General features: G+C 39.1%; 1 protein-coding gene across 37 annotated transcripts in view; it reads left to right on the top strand.

Annotated features, from left to right (window-relative positions):
* NRXN3 (neurexin 3) overlaps positions 1-26,949 on the top strand; it is a 1,027,863-nt gene that overhangs the window by 889,108 nt on the left and 111,806 nt on the right. For 16 of the 37 annotated variants that reach the window (XR_011324711.1, XR_011324710.1, XM_069783746.1 and 13 more), the window contains 3 exons: positions 19,517-19,606; positions 24,539-24,598; positions 25,921-26,228. Coding sequence is in view for 35 of the 37 variants with exons in the window: in XM_069783746.1 (XP_069639847.1) it covers positions 19,517-19,606; positions 24,539-24,598; positions 25,921-26,228 (458 nt within the window). In the remaining 2 variants the exon portion in view is untranslated. The remainder of the gene's footprint in view (positions 1-19,516; positions 19,607-24,538; positions 24,599-25,920; positions 26,229-26,949) is intronic. The other 21 variants (XM_069783753.1, XM_069783752.1, XM_069783754.1 and 18 more) reach the window with 3 other exon arrangements.

Raw genomic sequence — 26,949 nt, 5'->3', positions numbered from 1 at the left:
AGATAGGAAAGCTAGTTCAGGAAGAGGAAGCATCTGACATGTTTTTGTTTCAGATTACAGTAAAACCCACCAACTTTGAAAAACTTTACAGTGGGATAGAAGGATTTAAATTAGGAATCTGGAGGTTTGGGATGGAGTCAGCAATTCTTGAGAGAGTTAAAAACAAATCTATCTTGACACAGAACTGGGATATGTCAATCCCTAAGTTTTCATTAAGTCTTAGACAGGAGATTTTTTTCTCTGTCCACTGTCTTTGCTTGCAAAGAAATACTTCGTGTGTTGGCAGATTTGTAGTCTACATCAAAACAAGCCTCATATTCCTGTTCGTTCATCCATGAACTGACTACATTTTCTGCAGCAGAAAAAGAAGCAAAACTAGGTGAAGAGAAGCTGTAAAGCAAGAGTATCAGTGACACCAAAATAAAGTCTAATTGGAGTAATGTTTTGAAGGAGAAGATTAATGGAACAGAGGCAAAAGGCAGGAAGACATTGTCATTTAAAGAAGTACATGGTTTAGCAAGAGAACTGTAGCCTGGATTTTATTAATGCATTTTAAAAATAAGAAATAGGACAACACTAAACAGCTGGATCCTTATCGGGATTCATTAGTTCATCCACCCAATACAGATTTTATATTTTTCCCTTTTATCATTCTGTTGCATGATCTCTCAGCCTTCTTTTAGGAGTCTCTGCCCTTTCAAATGACATTAATGTGCAGTTCTATTGGTGCTGAAAAAAAGAAAAAATATTTCATCCTACGTGCCCCTACTTCATTCTCTCTCTCAAGTACATGTTTGAGAGGAAGTTGGATTTTAGGAAAAGCTGGACAGTTAGCTCTTGACAGCAGAACTCAGGGGACTCTTGGACTGCTCTGGCCAAGTACTGTGGCCTGGTAAGTGCCTACCTATAAAACAAAAAGTTGGTGCTGAGCCTCTGATGCCTGTGCTAGGATTTTCCTTCAGAGTAGTTCCAGTCCCAAGGACCAAATGACCCTGAACAGTTGGGGCATATATATTCTGGTTTAACTTCATTTGAAAGGACTCTAGTTTGTACTCCCTGAGAGCATTTCAGTATGTGAACCAAAGTGTAGCAAGTGGAGAGTGTTGGGAGGTACACCTTGGAGGCATGCTCCTGATTCAAGCCAAAATGCTGATGTAGATGCAGCTTACCTTAGTGTACAGCTGGAGCTGGACAGGGGAGCTCATACTTGCATTGCTCCTTCACATGCTTATGTTGCTTAAATAGTCAAATTTCTGTTTTCTACTCTTTGTCATCTTCTGCTCAGGGGGATCACTTTACCAATGCCATTCACCATGTAACTGGCCCAAGAAAAGTGGCCACATGGGAGTGGAGATGATCAGTCAGGAGACAGGGAAAGTTAAGATAACTTCCTTTATCAGTAAGGCTGGCTTACGCCAGTTTATAGTCTTCACTGAACTACATCTTTAGTAGTCTATGTGAGAAGTCATTCTTCCTCACCTACCATTGTCTGAAATAAAACGCTTTCCAGAAGCACAGGTTAAAGTGATAGTGGTCTGGATTGTCCTATCTATCTAAAATGTGAAAGGCATGAAGTCTTTCTTGCTACAATATATTTTTCATTTACTTGGTGGAAAGATCTGAAATTGCTTAGTCAGTACCAGGCACATTATGTGAGACAGGGAAGAAACCTGGCTGATTTCCTACTTGCTTCTTTCAAAAAGTTTTCCAGCAAACTGAAGGAGTACTGAAGGAGCTAGCAGATGTTATGGCAGGACCCCTCTCGATCATCTACCAAAGGTCTTGGGAGTCTGGGGAGGTCCCTGCTAGCTGGAAGCTAGCCAGTGCTGTTCCAATTTACAAAAAGGGTGTGAGGGAAGACCCAGAGAACTACAGACCTGTTAGTCTAACCTCAGTTCCTGGTAAAATTATAAAGATCAGACTGGGTGCTATTGAAAGGCATTTGAAAAATAATGCAATCATCAGGCACAGTTAACATGGGTTCACAAAGGAAAAGTCCGTTTAACTAATCTGATATCCTTCTATTATAAGGTCACCCACCTAGGGGATGAAGGAAAGGTGGTGGATGTAGTTTTTCTGGATTTTAGTAAGGCTTTTGATGCTATCCCTCACAATATCCTTCTGGACAAGTCGTCCAACTGTGGGATGAGCTGGCACACAGGGAGCTAGGTAAAGAAAAGGCTGAATGGCAGGGCTCAGGGTTGTGGTGAATGGGGCTACATCTGGCTGGTGACCCGTCACCAGCGGTGTTCCTCAGGGTTCAATTCTAGGGCTAGTTCTGTTCAATGTACTTATCAATGATGTGGATGCAGGAGTTGAATGCACCATTAGCAAGTCTGCTGACAGTACCAAACTGGGAGGTGCTGTTGACTCTTTTGAGAGATGAGAGGCCTTGCAGAGGGATCTAGATAGACTGAAGCATTGGGCTATGATTAATGGGGTGAAATTTAACAAGTCCAGATGCCGGATCCTACACCTAGGATGGAGTAATGCTGGGCACAAGGATAAACTGGGAGAGGAGCGGCTGGAGATGAGCCCTGCGGAAAGGGATCTGGGGGTGCTGGTCGACGGCAGGCTCAGTGTGAGTCCGCAGTGTGGCCTTTGCACCCCGAGAGGGCAAACCGCGTTCTGGGGTGCGCCAAACACAGTATAACCAGCCGGTCAAAAGAGGTGATTATCTGGCTGTATACAGTGTTGGTGCGGCCGCACCTTGAATACTGTGTGCAGTTCTGGGCCCCACAGTTTGAGAACGATGTGAAGGTCCTTGAATGTGTCCTGAGGAGAGCAACAAAGCTGGTGAAAGGGCTGGAAGGCAGGTCCTATGGGGAGTGGCTAAGGACTTTGGGGTTGTCCAGAAAAGTAGGCTGAGAGGCGACCTCGTTGCTCTCTACAGCTTCCTGAGGAGGGGGAGTGGAGAGGGAGGTGCCGATCTCTTCTCCCTGGGATCCTGCGATAGGACATGTGGGAATGGTTCAGAGCTGCACCAGGGGAGGTTCAGACTCGACATGAGGAAGCATTTCTTTACAGAGGGAGTGGTCAAACACTGGAACAGGCTTCCTAGAGAGGTGGTTGGCAGGCCTCATGCCTGTCAGCATTTAAGAGGTGTTCGGACAATGCCCTTAATAACGTGCTTTAACTTTTGGCCAGCCCTGAAGTGGTCAGGCAGTTGGACTAGATGATCCTTGTAGGTCCCTTCCAACTGAAAATTATTCCATTGCATTCCATTCCATCCTATCCTATCCTATCCTGACTCACTCCCAGAGTAATAGAGAATGTTTGGTAAAGGTTATAGTTTTACATTTAAGTGAAAGGTGATGAGACACAAGCTCTATAAAAAAATCTCGTGACTCTCAGTTTTTCTAAAGTTTTTTTACCTTATGACCTCCCATCTTTGAGAAAATTTCCAAGACATTTGTTTTGGGACAGCTGAAATTTTATACACCATCTATATATTACATTTTTAATAGATACTGTATGTCTCATCTCATCTGTTTTACCTGTAGAGAAGAAATTATGGCAGTGGAAACAGGTGAAATATTTATGTTGGTCTGCCCCTTTTGATATGCTTGAATGATATGCATGGTTCCGTCTTATCCTTCTTTTACTAAAAGTCTTCTGTGACTAAAAGGCTACAAATTGAGATGTGGGGGGGGGGGCGGTGTATTGCTGTTGAAGATCATTGAATACTTTAACAAAGTGCTGAGTATTTCTCAGTGGGATGATGCTAACTCTGCCATGCTTGCATGCTCTTTGGGTTGTACCAAGTTAGAATATCGGTTGCAGCCTAATAAGATTCAAAATATCTAGATCCTCTTTTTTTTTTTCTTTAATACCCACCCACAAGTATTGTAGGCATTTTAAAAATGCAGTAGTGCAGTAGGCCAAACAGAACTTGAGTTAAGTCAGCATCAGGGATTTTACAGGACTTTTGGGGTGGGAGAAATGGAGCACAGAGCTGTTTTGGGGAGAGCAGACTGAATACTGCAAATGTAGAATGGAAAGGGCACTTAATAAGCAAGGAAACTGAAGTTGGTTTAAATATTAAGTGTTGTATGACACCCCACAACCTATGATGGGTGCTATTGTAAGTTTCTGTGAAAAACAAAAAACAGATTTCATTTTCAGATATGTGGGTGTCCACAGCTCCAGCTGTCTTTAAATGGAGTGTTGGTACTCAGTATCTCTAAAAATGGTTATACCCATCTCTACAAATCAAATTCCCTGAGTTTTACACAATTGTGACTACTGAACTGGAGTTCGTAGTCTGTTTTGAAACAGGTTATTTCTTGTCTTAGTCAAGCCATTTATCAACTTTCCCTTGATATTTTCAATCTCCTTCCACAAGTGTCATGATCTTTTTGTTCAATGAAGTCCATTTCCCACCTCATCCCTCTACTGGAGGGAATTTGAGGAGGGTGCTGTTTCTTTTCTTTTCTTCATTCTTTCTGGGTTTATTTCGTTTTTATCAGCAACATTTTCCTTCTCTCCCTCTGTGATTTCCCAGCCGTGAGATAAATAGCCTTGTATCTTACAAGCTAAATACAATTACTGCTATCAAAACTGGAGTCTTTCTCTCCCAGTAAATGTCTCTTGGAAGCTGATAAGCTGTTCAAGGCAAACTGCAGGCTTCTGCCTAATCCTGAGATTAAACATAACCACCCAGAAGACAGCAAGAGATAATTGGGGGGGGGGGGGGGGGGGGGGGAGGAATGCAGGCAGGAGAGGAAGAGAGGAGGAGAAAGTGAGATCCTCTCCTGAGATATTAAGAGGACATACACAAGGCTCAAGGTTATTTGTAAAGGAATTACACAAAACACACAAGAGCTTGTTATGATGAGGAATTTCCTCAGATAATGCAGCGATTGTTGTATTTGTTAAAGACAAAATTTAGCAGGGATTTGTTTGATGTAAAACATAGAGGGGAGCTGTAGAAAACAGCTCCCAGCCATGGCTGCTGATTTCTATGTGTTAGTCCCCATCTTGTCCTTGAAATAGGAGGTCTCACAAGGTTGCATCCAGATTCTTTGCACATGCTGGCTGGGGTTCATCTCACTGTCTTTACACTGAATATGGGGAGACAGTAGATTTCCCAAGAGCAAAGCAGGGGACTGAGCCAGCTTTTCCGTGCTCTTTGTTTTGCTACATGCTGACCATCTGAACAACGGTAACTTAACCCTCCTGTTTGTGAAACAGGGTTAACCCTGATCTTCTAGGAAATGAGTGCCTTAATTACAGAGGAATCAGTGTGTTACACCTGTAGTAGTCTTCAGTTACAACCAAGGCAGGATTACTGAAGACAGATAGTCTTTATGAATCAGTCCAATACAGTTGAAAAAAGAAGCCTCATTTCTGGATATATAAGTTCTTCCTGATTTTTTTCATCAGTGACATTTTAATTTTCTCCCTCCTTAATTTTTTAAGGTCTTGTGTTTCTGAAAGCTTGTCTGTATTTTTTAACTGTTATCAATTAGCCTAATGGGATATTACCTTTCCCAACTTCGCTTTATTTAATTTAGAATGCATTAGTCAAGAAGGAGAAGGTAAGTTTGGGTGATCTAATGCTAGCATCACTGGAGGATTTAAGAGCAGTCTACATATCCTTTCTTCAGCTGACATGTGCTCTGATACTGTAAATAGTATGCAATATTGTGATTATAAGTTCTCATGAGCTCAGTAATGCAGAGTCTAATGCTGGTTGGGAAATTAACAAGGAAAACTCAAAAGCAGAACTAACTGGGGTGTCTGAGTCATTGCAACAAGTTCTTCCTTTCTAAGTTTGTACTTATCCCTGCACAATACCCCTGCATGGCTCATGTTGTACTACTTCAGTGATTTCCAAATGTTTGGTAGCTGAGCCTTATTAGAGGAAATAACTAGTTCTCTGTGCTTTGCAGAGCCTGGGTCCTCCTCCCCCAAATTCTCTCTGTCTCTTCCAGAGTGATTTTGGCATCTCCTCATTCCCGCTTCTTTCCACCCTCCCCCCCAACCCCAAATCTGATTTCTGCCTTCTTGTGCCCCTTTAGCAATCCCTTTCCTCTTTCAGACTCGAGGCCGTTATGATCTCCTTCTCACTTCTGAAGCTTTGCTTCTGAAATGAAGATAACAGTAAGAAGCTTGGCTGAATCCATTTGCCTCCATGAAGAGGCACAGGGATCTTGTGCTTGACTGCTTGGAGTCATTAATAACTCCCGTTGCTTGATGTGCAAGCTGAAGGGATTTCTTTGTGGTACTGCCAGGTCCCACTGTGGTCTTAATATTTTCCTATCCAAATGCCCTTGTGAGTGGGTAATGAGTTAGGAACAAGAGCACTGAATTTTGATTAGCCCTGTGGGCTGAATGTGATCCCCAGGGTTCTTGTCATACACTTGTTTGTGGGGTTTGATTTTTCATATTGTGCTCATTTTGTGGGACTTAAATGAGCTCTCAGATGCTTCCTATCAGCATGAATTGGAGATGGCATGTAAAGTGCCTTTGACAGATTTACTGCATTTTATAATGAGCTAAAACATATAAAAAGACAGGGTTAATAAAACAGCATTGGAGAAGCACATTTTGAAGGAGGTACTGTGACATATGTTGAAAGATCTGCCAAGAGGGATGATTAAAGCATGACAAGTTGATGAAATCAAGAGTTGATTGTAGCTTGTCACTGCAGGGCCATAACATCTATAATATATTTATAAGGTTGGAAAACAGATAAATATGGCTACATGATATGAACACTCAGTTTTGGTCCCCTGTATCCACTGAGATATAAACCTACACGCATTACGTCACCAGCAGACAAACATACTTTGGAATCTGTGCAAAAACACCCATGTTAATGCATGTGCATCCATACTGGATGATGGGATAGGATCTGACATGGTAAAAAAGTTACGTAAATGTTGCCACTGTGCTCACAGTTTAACTTCTGTGTACTTCGTGTTTTGCTTTCCCACAGGATGTATGATGCTGTGGTTCATTTCCATTTTGCCCCTATCCTCAGCAGTTGCATGGAAGTACTTTAGGGCTTGTCTGTCTTCCAATTCTGTCTTTGAGGACAGAGGAGAGGAAAGACAGAGAAAAAAAGAAAAAAGTGACTATATTGCGGCTTCCAGTACTCATTCTTCCTCTCAAAGTTTCATTTCCCCAGACTGATCCAGGCTCTTATGACATGCTGCATTCAATAGTCTGCTTGAGTTGCAGTCACCAAATACCTCAAGCCCATGTGAGTGGTAGTCTGGCAAGCACCAGCGTTTCTGTCAGCTTGGCATTAAGAAAGAGGGAAATGCATGTTTTTTTATGAAGATGTGTAAGGTAACCAGGCAGGACAAACAGTACAGTATTATTTAACAGCAATAGGATTGCAAGAAGGAGTTTACCTAAGGAAGGACACACACAGAATAATATTTTCATGCAAGTAGCCATGACCATCTAATTCCCACCTAGGATCCCACAGATAGTCCTTGAGCTGTGGGAAAGAGGGGAGAAGGGATAAGAAGCATTCTTATGTAGCAGTCTTTATTACTGCTACATAACAATCACGTAAAAGGTTGTTCTAACATGCAAATACATGCCACAGAGGCAATACTAGTTTTAATTTAGCCAAAATACTTTATCTTGTTTATAACCTGGATAAAGAAAATATTATCAGAAAGTACTGACAATTTGAGGAAAACTTTTTGTTGGTGCTGTCCAAGAGAACAGAGATGTGTATTATATTGCTGCATGCTGTTAGTTGAATTAGAGTAGCATCATTCTTACATCTTCCTGACTCAGACTAGATGTCCAATATGTCAAATCTACAGGCGAATACCAAATACATCAGAAGAAAATTTGCTTTAATGGTCAAAATGACACTTCTGTCAAATGGTCCTGGATTTGGGATGGTTTCTATTCTGTCCTTCCAGAGCCTCTTTGTTCATCTAATCAGCTTCTTGAGCTGGACAGCAGCCAAGTGTCTGATGCTTCAGAGAATTCCAGTAACCCACTATAGCAACATCAAAAATATGCCCCAAAAGATGTCCTTCTAAAAAAATTTGTCCTACTATAATGCTTAGTTTGTGACCTGAAATATGAGGTCACATAAGCTGTACATGTTTGTGTCACGTCTACAGTCATTAAGTTTGTATTACTCTGTTGAAAAGCAAATGCTTTCTTTTTTCCCTCATTAATTCATTCAGGGAGACATGATCATGTGGAAATACTCCCACTCCCTCTCCAGCTGCAACTTGATAGAAGTTACTCTGCTGTATTGTGAGCACATTGCTCAGCCAAATTTAAACCAATACAAAACAAAACCCAGGCAGTTTAGTGGCCTGATTCTCTTTCCACTGATGATCTTGATCCTAAATCTCAGTTCTTTCCTCTTAGCTTAGTCCTACAGACTAGGATTCTTTGTAAGAGAAATTCTTGTAACACAGAGTGAATGCTTATGAAAAGTTGTGTTAACCTTTGACAATGGTAGTATGGCATGTAGTGTAACTCATGAAGAGATGAGCTTTATGATTCCCCAGTCCTAGGCTTGGTCTATGTAAGAATGATGACTTAAGGTATGCCAAAATACAGTATACATGGGGCACTGATGCATCTTTCTACCTAGTTGTTCTCACCCTTCTTGTATCTAATATAAGAACCCTGTGCCGAGGGATTTCCCTAAATATTGGGATTACATTCTTTTACTCCCTACAGGCCTTTAAGTCCCTGTCTCTGAGATACTATGGTGCAAAACATGTGTATTGCATTCAGACAGGGATCCAAGCCATGCGTTTCTTCCTTGTATCTCTTTGACATCCAGCACGCTTCTTGCTAAAATCATCACCACGCCATTTTCCATGAACAGTAATTGCACACTAAGAGATGTAGGTGTTTCCTGATAGCTTGGTCTTGCTAACAATTCCAGGCTAAAGTATACAGCTGCTCACGTAAGCGTGCTTATCCTAACTACCTGAATGCTCAAATATTAAGAGCTGTTCTCATCTGTTTGCGTTCACTGGTCCATGATTGTATGAATGTCCGGGTACCAAGCATAAGCAGTATCACCAAAAATTTCTGATAAATTTCTCCTTTGCTGGAGTAAGTTGAATTACTATTGGTTCAGTCATCTGATGATACATAAAATGTAGCTGTATAAAGTAGTGCAGAGAGAGATGGAGAAGTATTTCTCAGATGGAGAATCAGGCTAAATAAGATTGCTGGAAAGTAAGAATCCTGCTAGACAGCACAGTGCAGTGAACTCCCAGACATTAATGTAGTTACGTTTCTCTCCTGGGTTAGTTCTGTTTCAGTTTTCCTGGTCAAATGGAGTTGTTATAATATATTCTCTTTCTTCTCTCCCTCTCTGGCTCTCCCTCTGTCCCTGTCTCTCTCATACACACACACACACACACACACACACACACACACACATGCAGTAAGTGAGTAAACAAACATCTGGCCTGAGGGATCAGAGGCTTGAACAAGAACTTTGTGCTGTTCTGATCTTATTGCCTGCAGAAAGAACAGTGCCAGCTGTAATCCCAGGTTGACACAGCTGACATGCAGTGACAGAAGGGGCTCATGCATCCCCATCAGCCTTCTCCCTGCTCACTAAAAGGCACTGGAAAGCATAAAGTAATTGCAATCCAATGCTGTGGACTGAAGCAGAGCAATTGTGTAAAGGGATGGTCAGAAATGAAAGAGGCCGGTCATGGAACTAGGAGCCAGAAGTTCCTGAATCCCAGCCTTGGCTTTATAGATGCCATTCCCTGTGGTCTTGGGCAATGCTTTTACTACTCTGTGGCTCAGTTTTTCAGTCAGTAAAGTGGGGATAAAGCCACAATTTACATTATCTTCTGGGACTTAAACAGAAAATATTCTACAATTCACTGAGTATGAAAACCTTTCTGGGTCAGTGAACTTACATCTTTGCTATTTACTGAGTACCTGGAGCACCCTGGAGACTGAAAACTCCAGTGTTGGACTTGCAAAATATTTTGTATTTTTTTCTTAAGCCCCACAAATTCAGAGTTAGTGAGATTCATGCTGCATGCTAGTCTGTTGTGTGCAGACTGAGTGGTGTTTTACCCCTTCGCTACTTAGCATTTCCATAGCAATTTCCAAAACTCAGTCACTTCCAAGAAAGAAATGGGTTTAGAAGGTTGGAGTAGGAAAAATATATCTACAGAAACCGCAAGTGCCTTTCCCATGGGTCTACCTTACTTCTGACACAGTGTTACTCAGTACTGATTTTTTTCACTGTATGGATGTTTCCTGTGCCTCTAGTTCATGGCTTGGCTTTGTGAATGGCACCTGTCTTTGAGAAGGCTTGCTGGGTCACTACAGGGTCCTGGAATTCTCTTTTCCTTTTTCTAAGCTGGTGCAAACAGAAGAATTGATTTCAAGAGGAGGCAAAGATCACCAATTTGTAGCAATTAGAGATGGGAAAGGTCTGTTTGGTCTCATTTATTCCATTCTGTAATCAACTGATATCCCCCACCACTTTATCAAGTAAAATTTTAAATAATTCAGGAATTTCCCTGAGGAGACTGTAGCACTGTCTCATATGTAATCTTGATAGGAAGTGCTTCTTAATAAACTTCTTCTTTCATCAGTTTCTTACTTGCTTTTAGTTATTTCCTGGCACTCACCCTAGAGAACTTGCCCCTTTCCTTATGTTTTTTGCCTTTCTGTTATTTGTAACTGGTTAGCTTTCCAGTCCTCATTGGTGACATTTGACTAAACGCTTTATAGTCATTACTCTCATTAATGTTACTGCCTGAGCAGCCTCCCTATAGTCACTGTATTCATGGGAGAGGACTGTACCTGCTTTCTCTATTTGTTGTATATTCAGCTCCCCATATTATCACCCTGATAATATACGCACAGGTAAATGAGATCCAGAAACATCTGAAGGTTTCTGGTGGAGCCAACTCAGCTCCATCACTGCCAGCATCAAGGCAGAGACTGCAAGTCCTGCTGGAACTAAGCCGATTCCCACACAGATACTGGAGTGCCTGCCGGCACCCTCCGACAAGGAGTCTTGGATTTGGTGTAATGCCTGATAAACATGAAGAGGAGCCCTTCTTGAGCGGGCAGCTCAGTGCGCTGAGCCCCAAGTGGTTCTGCAGGAATCAGTGCTCTTTCTAGCCCTACATCCATGCTGGCTGTGTCAGACCTAAGCTAGCTGTCTGCCTGAGTGTTCTTGTTTGCAGGGGTATGATAGTGAGCCACTGACTCTTTATGAAGCAGGTGTAGCCACAAGTTGTCTTACTGCAGATCCTGCACCATGCAAAGGCAGTTGTTCTGTTTTCAGTCTCACGTTGGTCCTGGAAGCAAACCAGTTGCACTCGTGTAGCTCTGATGCCTAACCCAATACATGTATGCTAGATCTGGTGTTTCTCTGCCCTGACTTTGCATAATCCACAAAACAGATAAGCAATCCCTAGATAAATGTGACTTTAATAGAATTTAAAGTGTCAATACAAATAAAGTGGTTTTGGCATTTGCTTATTGCTGCTCGTTCCCACTGGGCTATATAAATCAGATCCTGACCTTTCCCAAAGGAAGCAAAGAAGTGGGATGTGGGGACAGTAGCAGTGGGTCTTATTCTGACATCTATTTCATATCTCTTCCTGCAAAATGAAATTTGTTCTTGTTTAAAATGGAAAGATCAATATGTAGTTTCAGTTGTTCTTTAATAGTCACTTTAGCCTTGGCTGCCTGATATGGGGCTTGATTTGGACCTGGTCAGTGAAAAAAACCCAAGAATTTACACATTACTTAAAAAACATCTCAAAGATCTGGTAACGTAGACACCCAAATTGTTTCCTATCTGTAAAAAGGTTGAACTGGTAACTGCTTTCTCTATACTGTACACTAGTTCACTTTTCCAACATAAATCAAAAGAGAACTAAAGCAGACTGCTTTTATCTCATGCCCATTACCTCAGCTTCTATAGGGCTGAAATGATTCAGTATAATCTGCTCATATAAAATAAGAACTGAATCACATTTTTCACAAGACTAACTTTTTTTTTTTCTTCTGCACGCTTGAAAAAGTTTGATTAACCTTCTTCCACCTTTGCTAGTCTGAGTTTTCTTTTTGTTTTGTTCCTGTTGCACTTCTGTGTTAGATTATTGGGGTAAGGCAGTCATTTTCTCAGTCATCCAAGACAGGATTGAAAGATGAATCTAAGGGAGGTTGAAATGTTGCTGATTTTGTCCTGGGGCAGAGGGCTGAATTAGATGACTTCTCAAAGTTTTCCCTAGTCTTATTAATGTCACAGTGGTCCATGTTAGCTGCACCTTCTGGATAGACATTTAAACTCTTAATCTCCTAGTTTGCCTCTGGATTTCCCAATTATTTTGGCCTGAATGCTGCTTTGCTTTGAATTAGGATCCTATGGGTTTTTTAGGCTAAAAAAGGTAAGATAAAAGAGAGAGTGGCAGCAGCGTAAGGCTTTTGGTTGAGACAGCAGAAACTTAGAAACAGCGCCAGCTGCCTGAGTAACTTTTGCTGTTGTAGTCTTGCTTGATAATTCTCTCTCCTATTTTTAGTACTTATGTTACCGAGACCTTGTTGTCTTTTGTCATGAGGGCAGTGAGCTGAGGAGAGTTGCAGTGTGAAGGTCAGCTTTTAACTCCTGTCCACGGTGCGATGAACGAAAGGAAAGGTGTGGCTCCCAGCAAACAATGTGAACAGAGGGAATTGAAGATAAAGTCAAGGGCATGCAGGATTATGGGGAAAATGAGGACAAGAAATAAAATGAGAATTCAATAGCAAAAGATGCAACTTAATTGAACAGTGAAGACAGGGGGAAAAACATAATATCCAAGAGCTGAAGCAAAGATAAACAATGTCAAGACTTGGCTATTCTTCAATCCCCTCAAATGAAATAAAATCCCAAACTTGAATTAATCTTCCATAGCACCCCTTGTTACACAAGGCAAAACAGAAACTTTGCAAGAATTTGTAGAGGGGCAGTTTGTGGTAGTTAGAAAGATGCTAGATCACCTGCCTTATAATTATTTTGTTTAGTTCCATGGCCTTCCTGTTGCATTTCTGTATAAGCAACATCTATGGTTTCAGGTTTGGACTTTTTTCAAGCATTTTATAAAAACTGCTGTGAGTAGAGATTTTTTACATGTTTTGATTTTAATGCAAACGTTCCCTATGTTATATAACATAAACCACAATATGGTCTTACGGTAATGAGACAAAATAAACAGCTATACATAAACAGGCCTGATGCTAAAACTGTTTGTAATGTTGTTATTCTTTCCTAATTTACAGAAGAAGAAGGTTCTAGTCCTAAATATAGGACTAATAGGCTTATCTCAGGTTCCTAGCTGAATACAAAATGTGAACAAATGATGGTTGTACGTTGTATTATTTAGAACAAAATATGTACTTAAGGAAATGTGAAAATGGGACAGTTCAGTGTACTATAAGTTTTTAAGTGCAGCTGCCTGAAAACAGAAGTGGTTCAAGAGGTTCAGTGTGTACCAATCACACACTTCTGAAATTTTTGTGCCCTTTATTAGATGTTAGGGAAAAATGGTAGCTTTTGCATGATGCATGTGAGTTTCCTTTTCTAGGGCACACAATATCAGCTCTGGAAAAGTTTTGGGGCTGAATTGAACTGAGTCAGTTTATGTTAGTAGAGGATTTAGCCCTCAAAGGTAAACTTTGCAGGCTGTAGCAGGCTACCATGCCCCACTCCCTTACTGAGGTCAATCAAGTGTATGTAAATCTTAGCGAGATTACGGGCATCCATAAAAACTCAAAAGGACCTGGCATTAAAGGCCGCTGGGTGAACCAAGCTGTCGAACACTAACTACTTACTAGCCCTTCTCCTACTGAAATTCCATTTACAATACAAAGAGAGGTGGAATCAGTTTAAACCTTGATCACGGATATCAAAATGTTTTCTTAAATCATTAGTATCATCATATCACCTTTCATTTAATAACTGCTTATTAGATAAAATGTCTCATTCTTTTTAGAGACTTATAAGCAATGAAGAAAATGTTGCTGCTTGTAGTGTCTCTTCATAAAACAGCCTTTGGCGTTAATTTAGGACAGATGAGTGTTTTCTTATGGTATTCTTTTTAGCATGTTCACAGACTTGACAACACATCAGGTTGGATTAATATTCCACCTGGAAGCGAGTACTTTCTTTCTGCCCAGTGCAATTTGCTGGAACCTTTCAGCTCTTCTCTTTCACACCAAAGAGGCAGTAAATCATCATGATTGGTATCTAGGCCAAGAAGCAACATTTTTCAGAGCTTCAATTGCTCTTTTACTTCCTTTGGCTTAAGAATCCATTTTGGTTTAGAAATAAGCTTAATGCAATGAAGATTGTTTGTTTTCTTAAAGGAACCGTAAATGGAAAAGCAAAACATTATCCAACATTGAAGGGTTTTGGAAGAAAAATTCTGCTTTGCCCGTGAGCAAATTTAAACTGTCTCGCTCTGCACTGTTGCACTGTATCAAAAGCACTTCTTGTAGGAACTGCTAATAGTGATTAGCACAAGCAAATTCTTTTGATTTTTTTCCCATTTTAGTTTGATCTAAATTGAAGATTACCAAGAGCTAAAGCTAGAAGTGAATCTGATCTATTTATCTGTATAGTCCACAGAGCAGGCATACAGAGGGCTCCAGAAAAAAGACAGAAGGCTGGCAACCGACCATATTTAACCAGCAGGCTCTGATTTTTATGACTGAGATGCCAGGGTTTCTTGGGGGAAAGAGGGAAAAACAAAAAATAGAGCTCTTCTCCCAGATTCCTCTGAAAAATATTTAGTCCTCAGGAATGTCTGTGATATTTGAAATGTTTTGAATATTCAGGTTAAACAAGATTCATGGATCCAGAAGATTTCAAAATGTTACCGTTAAAATCCTTAAGGTCATAAGAGCTTGGGTGCTTATCAGTTTACTGGAAAACTGAGGTCTATGTGCTACTTAGGAGATGCAGCAGGATTTTTGTTAATTGTACATATGAGTACTAAATGAAATAAAAGACTTGTTTTATCCCAGTCTTCACAGAGCTGGATTTGGCTGTGCTTTGGAATTTTGCATGAGAAAGGAGAAAAAAATAGGTGAAGGAATGCATTTCTGAAGTACAGTTCTTTAGAAGAAGCTAAGTCATGAAGCAGATCATAAGTCATACTGATATACAGGAACTTGTTATGCAGATGAAGGAAAAAGGAGGAAAGTTATTTCAAATGAAGTTCCTACTGGTGCTTGACTATCATTTAAGCAGTGAGAAACTATGGAAGGAAAAATATTTAGTAAATCACAAGTAGCAAAACTAATCAACACAACTTTACTATAACAAATTCTATCCTGCAGACCTTTGAGACCCACATTGATTACGAATGCAAAAGAACTATGGGATTAAGCATATATTCTAAAATAAATTTAAATGGCTATCTTTAGCCTGTGTATCCTTTTCTGAAGTGCAGGCCTGAATCAGAGCTGGACTCAAAGAGAAAAAAGGGAGGATCTAGATTAGTTGCGTGAAGGGATTGTTTGAACATGTTTATCATTCAGCGTTAGAAAGGCATTGCATTGAGGTCACAAAAGGATTGTTACTGAAAGTTTCTGTGCATGAAGATGGACAAGGATCCCCCTTAATCACATCATGGCTCAGCTGTCAGAGGTCCAATGAGCTTACTTCATGCTGAACTTATGTTACTTCGTGTTGCAAACCATGATAATTCCTTTTTGAACTCTCATATAAAATGCTGTGTTTATTTTTTTAAAGCACAACTCAAAGTCAATATTAATTCAATAATTGTATGGTTTTATTGATACTTAATGACTATCCCAAGCGGTTAACAATGGAAAACTTGTTCTTTAACTCAATGTTATAACTGGGTATATCAGTGAACACATTCTCATGCACATGTTTTTAAAAATCATTCTTACTAATGTCTGAAATAAAATTTAAAAACAAAACAAAAAAGAATAGATCAGGTACTAATGTTGCAATTTAAACCTATTTCAATTTTCTAATGTCCTTCAATTTTTCATAGCTTTTAAAGGTATGATTTTTATATGTATTTTAATCTTGCTGAATATATCTGCCTAATAAGAATAATATTAAAACTAAATTAAACCTGATTTTTTTTAAAAAGTCTTTAAAGATGTAGTGGGGAATAGTTGTCATTTCTGGCTTTCTTGAAGGTCTAGGACTGTATTTTAAGAAACCCATTTTTCCCTGTTATGTGTTCTTTCATTGTCCCACTTCCTTTTTACCTTAGTCTTGCTGGCCTGTTCTTGTCAGATGCCCTACTTATGAGAAATTTCAATCCACAACATTTTTTCCTTTCTACGGTCAGCCCTCCGCACAGAGGAAGAAGTGCTCCATGCCAGCCGCTGGCTGACTCATGTTCCTATGGACTGTTGTGGATCATTCTTTATTCTGAAAAAAATCTCATTGCCGCCAGTTAAAGGTTGCTTATGTACATACCGAATGAAGCCAGTGGAGTTTTTTGTTCTGAGTAAAGTGTGTTATAGAATTTCTTTGGCCCTATAGAAAATGTTCTCGACCATCAATATTAAGATTTCAATGTACTCATCTAACCAGAAGTTCTTACTCAGAACATACTCTATAAAGTGGGGAATAATCTCCATTTCTACTGAAATCATATCTTTCTATATCACATGCGATATAGATGTAGTAGTAGACTCTCTGTAAGTGTTCAATTCTGGGTTGACAGGGAAATTTAGGAGTTCACAGAGAAATTTAGGTCTTTAAGTCCCACTGAAACACCTCCTAAGAGTCTTTCAGGTCCTAGTCCTTCTTTCTTACACAGAGAAAAATAGGCACACTGCAACAGATCAAAAATATCCTGAAGGAGATGCATAAATTCAATGATATACTTTATGAGATTTAGCTGGTTTGATGAAGGAGACCATGAATTAGTGTGTTGAGAAAAGGTCTAATGGATAAGCAGAATGCTTTGCTAACTGATCTTAAAAAAAAAAAAAAAAATTTTGTGGTGACTTAATTACTTTTATTTCTGTTCTCCCCAAACCAGCAGGTCTGCTTCCATATCCTGTGAGTGTGAACTTCCCCTAAGCTTAAACAAGTGGGAGAACTTGCAGGAAAGGGACCTATCTTTTAGGTTAATAAACTGGGAAAACAAATTACCTGCATGAGCCCAGCCTACAATAGTCATCAGCTTATTATTAATAAAAAGATCAAAAATTATTGTTTTGTTAATATTTCTGTCGTTTAGCTTTAGGTGTTTTGTTTGTTTGTTTTTGGTGTTTATATTACCTCAGCTGCTCTTTATCAATTTTTTTTCTTAGATCCTGCACTGAACATGATTCAAATTTTATGTTTATGAATCTGTATTTATAGAAATACAGAACTGACTATTGGTAGTTTTTGGTCATGCTGATTTGAATTATGAGAGCTGGGAATCTACTTAAAGATAACAATGTCTGTGAGTGACTCTCAGCCACCATGGTACATTGTTTAATATTATTTAATAAATGACTGGCAGAGTGTGTTTCCAATATTTTATCTTTTCCTTCTAGTTTATCCAAGTAACCTGCCTGTACATGGCAGGCATATGTGGTGGGACAGAGAAACTGGTACATCAGTGTGTGTCAGCTAGTGCTTAATTAGATCTTTCTACAATGGGAAATAACAGTTTCCCACAATGGATCTGTTACACGGAAGGAAAAAAGTAGATGACTTTCCAGGAAGGTGATAAGGAATCAGGCCAGTAAAGCTGCTCTTACATGTTTTTGCTTTGTTTTACCTGTTGCCCCAAATAAGCAGCAAGGCTCCTAAATGTTCATCATTATAGTTGGCAATATTAACCCAAATCACTGTTTTCCTTACAGCTGGACTTAAAGAGACACAGATGATGATTTTCACAAGTACCCCTTAAGATTAGGTCCATGCTTTATTACATGTGAATCCTTGTGGGATTATAGCCAGTGTGTTGCTATAGTGCCTCTCACCTGTTCCAGAAAGTCAGCAGTAACAAGATGATGCTGGAGAGGATAGCCATGGTCAGCAGGTACCTCATACAGAGTGGCAGCATTTCTGAGCAACAGTTACACAGTAAGGTTTATTGAACACATGAGATTTACCAGTCATATTGCTTGCAGTATGAAAGTGTCTGCTATTGACTGGGTGGAGCATCTTGCCAGCTGTTAGTGATATACATTTTTTTCCTCGGTGTGTCTTTACATTGAAAAAAGATTCAAGCATCTGTTTCAGAAAGTCAAACAAATATGAAGCCACCTTAGGTTATTTGTACATGGGATTTTAAAAGCAGTACTGCAAATTGTGCAGAGCAGTTGCTGACTCTTGGACTGCCATTTATTCAAAACATGTATTGGAGCACTACTGACCTACTGAACTTCTGTTTATAGTAGCATTACTTCAGTAAGGTGGGGGCTTACTCTCGTTTTCTACAGTATTATAATGAAGTTTGTAAAAGATGCACTCTTTTTATGCCTATCTGACTGAAGATTTTTTATAAAAATAATACAGGAAGCAAAAACTAGAATGAGTCAGAAAGTGACTACAGCTGAAGAAAATGAAAAAGCAGAATGATGGCACTTGTTTACTGTCACTCCTAACACCATCAAACTGAGATGCTCCTTTCTGCTAGCAGTTGGCCCAACCCATCTGACTTGTACAATTTTTCAGTAGCCAGGGAATTTGGACAAAGACTTTATGTGAATCCTATTCCTCTCTGTACTGCACGAGTGATAAGAGCTTTCCTCCATAACACACTTTACTGGATAATTCTATTATCCATCAACACGGAACAATGGAAGTGCACTTGCCAGAATTTACATGTTAGGTAATTATTTCTGCTTTCATTTAAATTAGTTTATAAGCTTCTGTTTTCTGGCAACAGGCCCAAGTCTTTGGTAACTGGACACAAGCCTTCACATATCCTTAATGAACAGCTCGCCCTCTTTTTAAATTTTACTTCCCTTTTTTTCTATCTATCTTCCCACTCTTAGTTTTTTTAAAACTACTCCCATTACATCCTTTCAGCATAGATTCCTTATAATTTCTTCCTTCCTTTTTTTCTGTTTACGGGGTTTCTAGTCCTAACATGTGTCTTTTACTACTGCAGGAAGGTTTATCAAAGTACTAGTACTCTGTGTGTTTGTGTGACTGACGTATTGTGCCATGTCCTTGTGCAATCAGATGTAGAGTCTGATCAAAATGTTTTAACTCATGGCACTGAGTTCATTCAAGGTCTCACGTCCCAGACAAATTACACGTGCCTTCTAACCAATTTGGATAAACACATACTCTGAGGAGAATCTGAGATATCTTTTTCATAGGATTTAACTCCTTCGACCTTCCAGAACCTCAGGCAATTGGATGTATAACTATTCTCCACTTTACTAAAGATAAATCTCTCTCTTTTCAAATACATATGTACACACACACTTATTTATTTATAGCTAAATAAGGTCATAAAAAAACCCAAAAATTCTAGGATGTTTTAACTATTTCATTGACTTTTCAGATTGTTTTTAAGCTGTTTTTTAAACTTTAAAGGCAACACTGATAGTGAACGGTTCCAAATGGTAAAACAGAAAATCCCCTTCAAATATAACCGGCCCGTAGAGGAGTGGCTGCAGGAAAAAGGTAACAGTCATTAAAACTTTCATTTTAAACCCATTTGATTCTAAACCCTCATTTTTAAAGCCTGCAAATAAATGTTTCTTAAATGATAATCGCCTGCTGCATAAATGACTGTTTTAATTTTCATTATAATTTGTGTCAGCTTCCACCTGCCGTATGTTGATAAATCATGCTATAATACATTGCTATTAAAATGCAGTTAAAGGGACGAAATTCTAAGATTGCTATCATAGTAATGACAAACAAACAAGCAAAAATTCAGGAGACATTTTCTAAAAAAAAACAGAACGAAGAAGAGTGAAGAGCAACAACATGTATTATGGCAATTTAACCACTGCATGATTTACCTATTTTGATTTGTTTTTAAACTACATTTATATCTTTATTATCAAAGTTTTCTTAAAAAATTTTCAAACCTACTTGTTAAACCATTTCCTGTAAGTTTCTTTTTTCTCATTAGTCTAATTAGCCACTATGGCTATGTATTTCCTAATTGTATTAAGATAATTAAACGATTTTAAAAAATGTTGTAAAGAAAACATTTTTTAACATTTTCATTTAAACTATAGTAAGGGAGACAGAGAAAGATGATTGTTCTGTCACTTTTATGCTATGTCTGGAGTACAGTTTGAACACTCAAATGATACATTTGTCCAAGTTATGGGTCAAATTCTTCCCTAACTTAATCTCAGGCAGTGCTACTTAATTTTGTGGGTTTTCCTGGCATAATTGGCCTCAGTTTAGCAAAAGACTTGTTAACATGCATAAATCCGGTTGCCTTGAGTGAGAGTTCTGCATACACTCCATGACCTGTTGAAATGGGACTTGTGTCCAAACAGAAATGTTTTTTTATTAGGAATTTGGAGGGGGAAAAAAAGTCTTGGATGTAGAGCCCAATCCAAGGTTCTGTTGAAGGTAACAGAATAACTCTTACTGGTTTCAGCAGGGTTTGGACTGGGCTCTTGGTAATACAGTAGAGCTTAAGTCAGGAAGATCTTCTCCCTCTATACTAACTGTGTATTTAAAAAAAAAAAAAAAACAACACTGTAACTAAATCCTTACCTTGAAGTCTAGAAAAAGCAGAACATGATCTTCTCTTGTTTCCTTTTAAGAAAGTACTGCTGATAAAAGGGGGTGACCTTTGAACTCATATCTTGCATTTTCTGTGCTGACTTATATTATGGTTGTTAACAAATTTTCCATGAGGGAAAACCAATGTTTTGAAGGATTGGAAAAATATAACTTATGTTCCATTTCAAACTTCTGTCCTCAGCTAAATTAAACTGATTCAGCCAGTATGAATTAAATTAAGGTCATGAAGGATTTGGCTAACTACACTCAAAATATTTTTATGTGAAGGGTCTGATCCTGCAAAGTGTTGTGCATGCTCAGTTCCCATTGACTTCAATGAGAGCTGACACTGTTGCCCACTTTTCAGGTTTGGTCTACAATGGTGTAATGTTTGTGACTAAAGCTAAAGTATTTGTGAAAGTAAGACAAAAATATTAGTGTAACTAAAACAGAAATATTTTTTGACTACCAGGGTTTTATGGAACAGTTAATTCAGCTAAATTGTAAATAAATTTTAAGATAAAAGTATACAGAAAATGCTTATTGAGTCTCAGTGGGCTGCCCTGTTAATTTACAAGATCAAACTAAAACAAATAAATAAAGCTTAACACTAAAAAGAGGATAATTTTGGTAAGTTTGAATTGCTAAAGTCCCTTTAACACTAAAAACAATGATTGCCTCAATTTTGTTAAAACAGATGCATGTCTAATTCCTTGATGCAGTTCATGTGCTTGAGAAACCCACCTTTGTTTTCTTTTGTGGTTTTGGTTTGTTTTTTTTTCCTTTTTGGTTTTCTACCAAATCTTTTATTTTATGTCACTGCTTCTCCAAGTTTGAGCTTATGAGCATGCCAAGGCACTTTCATTTGTAAGCCATCCTGAAGTTTTGAACTGAAGTCTACCTTTTGTGGATATTGATGCTTTGTTAAAAGACAATCACACATGCAGTAGGGTCTAAAAGAGACAATATTTGAGCATTCAGACACTCTCAAAGCACTGAATGTTTTTAGGCTGCAAGGGTAGAGCCAAGTTTTTACTAAAGTGAAAGGAAATTCAGTCTTCACACTTTGTGTTAGGGAATGTCATCGTGCAGTGTAACACCTGAGACAACATAGCTTTGTTCCTTCATTCTGAAATAGATAGACATTTTCAGCAACTTGGGTACCACTCAAATTAAAAAATAATAAGAATGAATAATTTACCTAGCTGTTCACCAACCTGCTCATCCATCTGGTCATCCATCCAACAATTAATGTAACATGAAAACCTTCTGTCAAAAGACTTTATAAAGATGATGAGTGAAAGGGTAGCTTGCTATCAAATTGGAACAAGATGAACTGATGGATGGAGGAATAGATAGATTAATCAAAGAGACAGCATACAGAATAGTTGTCTTGCCCATATGAGTTCTTGGCTTGAGTGAGGTAAGATGAAACACTTTTCACTTGACATTTTTTAATCCCATAGATTTGGTCTTCCTGTGGTACCACTGTTACATTATTCATAATAATGAAATAGTTCATTCTTGGAAAACAAATATAATAAAACATCTTTCTGAAGCGGTATCGTTAACTGGGTTTGGGGTTTTTTTTAATTTTATAAATTGGTTTCAAATACTTCTAAGAAGAGCCCAGGTTTACAATCGTAAATTGTATGAGTAATAAGAAAACATTAAACACTATTAACTTCACTGAGATTATGTACGTGAGTAAAAAAAGAAATATTAGTCCTAAATTGTTCAAATTAAGTAGTCATAAACCCAGCAGATTTCCTTAGGAGAGTACATGGTGTCTGCTAAGGCACAGATGTTAGCTATTCTGCAATTGGATGAGCTAATAAAGACCCAGAAGCATCTCATCAAATGGACTGATCCTGGAAGTCCTTAATTCTTGAAATCTCTCTTACTTACATGTGAAGTCTTGTGGATGTGAGTGACTGTACTTTTGAAGCAAGAATTATTAGTGTGAATTAGGATTTGCAAAATCAGGCCCAAAATCTCTCCTAGTGTTACAGAAAAGTTACACTTCACTAAGATTTCTCTGTGATATTTTTAATTGGTGTTCAGTTTTCCAAATGAAGAAGTCAATGAGAGAGCAAACAAAGAAACGAGAGCCTGAACTATTCAGAACATTTACAAAACACCTGAGAAACTTAAAATGTGCTCATCATCTTTCTCCAGTATGACACTAAAATAGCAGTAGGAAGAGTTCTCTGTGGATAAGGACTGTAAGTCTGCAACCCTTTTACACACCTAGTAGAATTGACTAAAGTAAACAGTTCCTCAGTAAAATTCAGTGGCCAAATAAATTTTACTTAGGGGAAGTAAGGGCTTCAGATCTATGTCATCAAAAGAATGATTAGAAGAGAGCTATGGTGGTAGAATTAAGTGTGTATTCTCTCAACAGTTTTCTCTCATTCCATATGCATTTCCCTGTTGTCTTTATTCATGCACATGTACACTATTGTAAAGTGAAGAATGAGGAATGACAGGTTGTAGGTGATTCCAACAAGTGACTGTTCTTTTAGCAAACACAGTTCTAGTACCAGTGCTGTCTCCAGCATTAACCATATGGTGCAGCACATGAATCCTGGATTGGAAGACCACTTAACAAACAAGGAAGACCCCAAAACACACAATCAAAGTTCCTTTTTTACCGGAGTGGTGCCACCTCCTTGGTGTACACTTTCTTTCAGTGTTAGAAGATGCAGATGAAGGCCCAGAAATGGAGACATGATCTTTTTTTCAGCCTTAATATACTATCTCCTCATTCTTGAAAGTAAAGCAAGAGTTATGACAGACATGTCTAAAGCTGTGCTGTGAGCTTGGGTTAGAATAGATGACATGCTGGGGAGAGTTGTAATCCTTCAGTAAATGTGAGGGACCCCTTTTCTAACCTGGCTTGGAGAGCTCTCCTAGCTGGAACAGCAACAATTCTCCTTCCTCATCATCGCCCACCCCTTTTCCCCTTTGGTAAAAGATGGAAAAAGATACAGTATTGATTCAAGAGGAGAAAGGAATGGAAATGGAAAAACTTTGAATGGTCAGTACCTTCCCTCCATTTTCAGGGATAACATCTCAAGATTAGTGAAATAACTCCCTATTCTTTACTCATCTCACCTCTACCTTTTGGCACTCTATCATGAGTGAGGTGGGAAGGAGGGAACAGTAGCAAGTGAAATGTCTGGGTATGTAGGGGCAGGGACAGAATGGAAAGAAATATAGTGCTAGAGGGAGGGAATGTGTGAGAAGAAGGGAAAATGGTGTAATAAAGAACTGACAGCATATCCGTTAAAATATCTAAAGCACAACAGGACAAAGAAAAGCAAACTCTGAGGACAAGAGTTTGGCCTTCTACAGTGTACAGTGCCATTTCCTCTAGCTCAGAGAGGAGCTGGGCTGAGAGGGCTGAATATTTTGACAGATGCTGTTATTGGATACTATTTTCCTCATAGACAAGAGGAAAGGCTCTGTTTTTACATGCTGAGGATGTGTGGCTTCAGTGCATGTTTGTTGATGTATTAATGGACATACGTTGCCTCTGGTAAGTTTAAAACCTCCTGAGATGCAGAATATCGCATCAGGTGTTTCAACACTTTCCAGGGGAAGGATACCCTCCATTTTTATTTCTCATTTCTTCATCAATGCAGTTACTCCACCCTGATCAAGTCCTAGTGTTTCATTTACAAATCTGTGGGTGAAGAGCACAAGGGATGTGCAGCCCGCCTCCACATGTCCATATGTTACACCTCTCCGTAAACTTTTGCTTAGTTAGCTAGGGCCCTCTTTGGGGACAGGAACTCCTTTCAGATACATTTCTTCTCTTGTCCCCATTCTTTTCCCCATGGTTCATCCTGTCACCATAAGATGATGCAACACCGCATCACCACTTGACTTCGAGACCCGTCACGACGACCACCAAAATTGGTGAGCTCCCCCTCGTATTTTCATCTACTCTAACCACTGGCTGTGAAGGAATGAGCAGTGCATTATAGGCTCTGCTTTGCTACATGGTGGCATTTTGTACCTCTCATCAGGGTTGACTAGAGAGAGGAAGTGGTGAGTGAGAACTGGGGAGCGGGAATGGGATGGGGACATGTGTTGCAAACTTCATTAAATTGGGAACAGGCAGTAGATATTTGAATGATGATTGACTTGATGCTGCATTGATAACCCTTCTGAGCTCTGCCCAGTCTGGTTGTCTGTTAATTCAACAGATTCCAGGTGGCATGCCCCTAATCTTCTGAGGAACAGTGAAATTAAAGGCACTGCCTTTGCACTGCATGAAGCAATTAATTTCTTAATATAGTCAACCTAGTGCAGCCTGGGACATAAGCAGTATTTATAGAGCAGTCCAGGCTGAATGTGATTTAAGTGTCCTGCAAAAATAGGTGAATTGGCAATTGTTACTAGATTTATTTTTAATAAATATATTTTTCATTACATATGATATTAGACCACTCGTAACACTCAAGGTGTGATCTTGAGTAAATCACTTAACCTGCCTACATTTGAATTTCACTGTCTGTAAGAGGGGAGTCACATGTAAGGCATTCTGGGCCTTAACCATCTGAAGCACTAAGTTATCCTCACTATTTCAAAAGCTTTGCTCTTTCAGAGACATCACAAATGTTTACATTTGGTGTTTCTTGGTTTTAGATTTGTGAGCCTTCACAACACAAAATTTACAGGTGGAAGATCATGACTAATCCTGTCTTTAGATTCCTACACAATCGTTGTATCACCATCAATTTTATCTGATGTTTCACTGTCCTCAAGCCACCCCTTAAAACTTTGCATTATAAAAAGTGGCTTTATGAGTTAATACCATCCTTTGACCAGTCAAAATAGAAAGTTTATTTATGAGCTAAAGCTTGACAGGTACTGCAATCTGAATTAATAGTAGATAAATAGCCACATATTGAAGCCTTATTTGTAGTTTAAAATGAGTCCAACTCTAGAAGAGTGGGTTCAAATTTCTGACTGAGTCAAAGCTCCTCCAGAGTTTTGATGTGTGAGTGGATGCTGAAGTACGAGGTTCAGTTTTAGCTGTTCTTGCTTTCAGGCTAATCTTCCTTATTAATGAACTTTAGGCAGTACCTTTCCATACTGTATTTCTACAGTCATCATAAACACTACCAAGAATGAATCTACTTCTTTGTTGTCTGTCATTTCTAGCCAGGACTCAATGTAAGATGCAAAGTGAAGGAAATGTCTGGCAATAATATTATTCACCCCCCCTTCACTAGGACGACAGTTAACGATCTTCAACACCCAGGCGCAAATAGCCATAGGAGGGAAGGACAGAGGGCGTCTCTTCCAAGGCCAGCTCTCCGGTCTCTATTACAATGGCTTGAAAGTGCTGAACATGGCAGCAGAGAACAATCCCAACATTAAAATCAATGGAAGTGTCCGACTCGTTGGGGAAGTCCCTTCCATCTTGGGAACAACACCCACAACCTCTGTGCCACCAGAAATGTCTACTACAGTCATGGAAACCACAACTACGATGGCCACCACTACAACTCGAAAAAATCGTTCGCCACCCAGCATCCAGGTGAGTCAATTAGTCTTCTACATTTTCTGGGATTCTTAATTAGTCTTTTGTTTCACTGCTCACTTGTAAATTCATGGGAACCCTGATCTCTGACTCATGTTCTATGTAACTATTTAATAATGTTATATAGGGTAAATCACCACAAAATGCCCTTATGTGTTGCTGAACAAACAGCTGGATGAATTATTATGGCACATGTATGTGATAATGGGGACAGATTTTCCTCCTCTCCTAGTGCAACCCTATTTATGTAAGTAGGATTGCCCCAATGTGAATGAGAACGTGATTTTAACTCTGTTTCTGCAGTTCCATATGTAGGGAAATGTATTCCTAAGGAGTTACAAAGCTTAATGGGGGGTGAGTGTATGGTTATTTATTATTATGACAGTAGATACTGCTGCAACAGTGAAGTTCATAATGGGGAGAAAAGCAATGGAGCATTACTTCCAGGTAGAGCCATTTATCATTTTCCTTTTATAGCCTTCCTGTAGAAAATTTTAAAGGAATACTATCAAGATCAGTTTCTTGCAAAATGTAGATGTTCCAACATAGAGTGGTTCCAATGTCATTTGTAAAAATCATTTCTACAAAAAAAAATGGATTACAGATGTTCTGGCTTAATTGTGCCAATGTAGTGTTTTCAGACCTAAAAATGCAGTGGTTTTGGAACCACTTGTGTGGCAGCCAGAATACACTGGCTGAGATACTGGTGAGTGATTAT

Source organism: Haliaeetus albicilla, chromosome 5 (genome assembly GCF_947461875.1).
Source record: "Haliaeetus albicilla chromosome 5, bHalAlb1.1, whole genome shotgun sequence".
Lineage (NCBI taxonomy): Eukaryota > Metazoa > Chordata > Aves > Accipitriformes > Accipitridae > Haliaeetus > Haliaeetus albicilla.
This window is presented reverse-complemented; position numbering and strand designations above follow the sequence as displayed.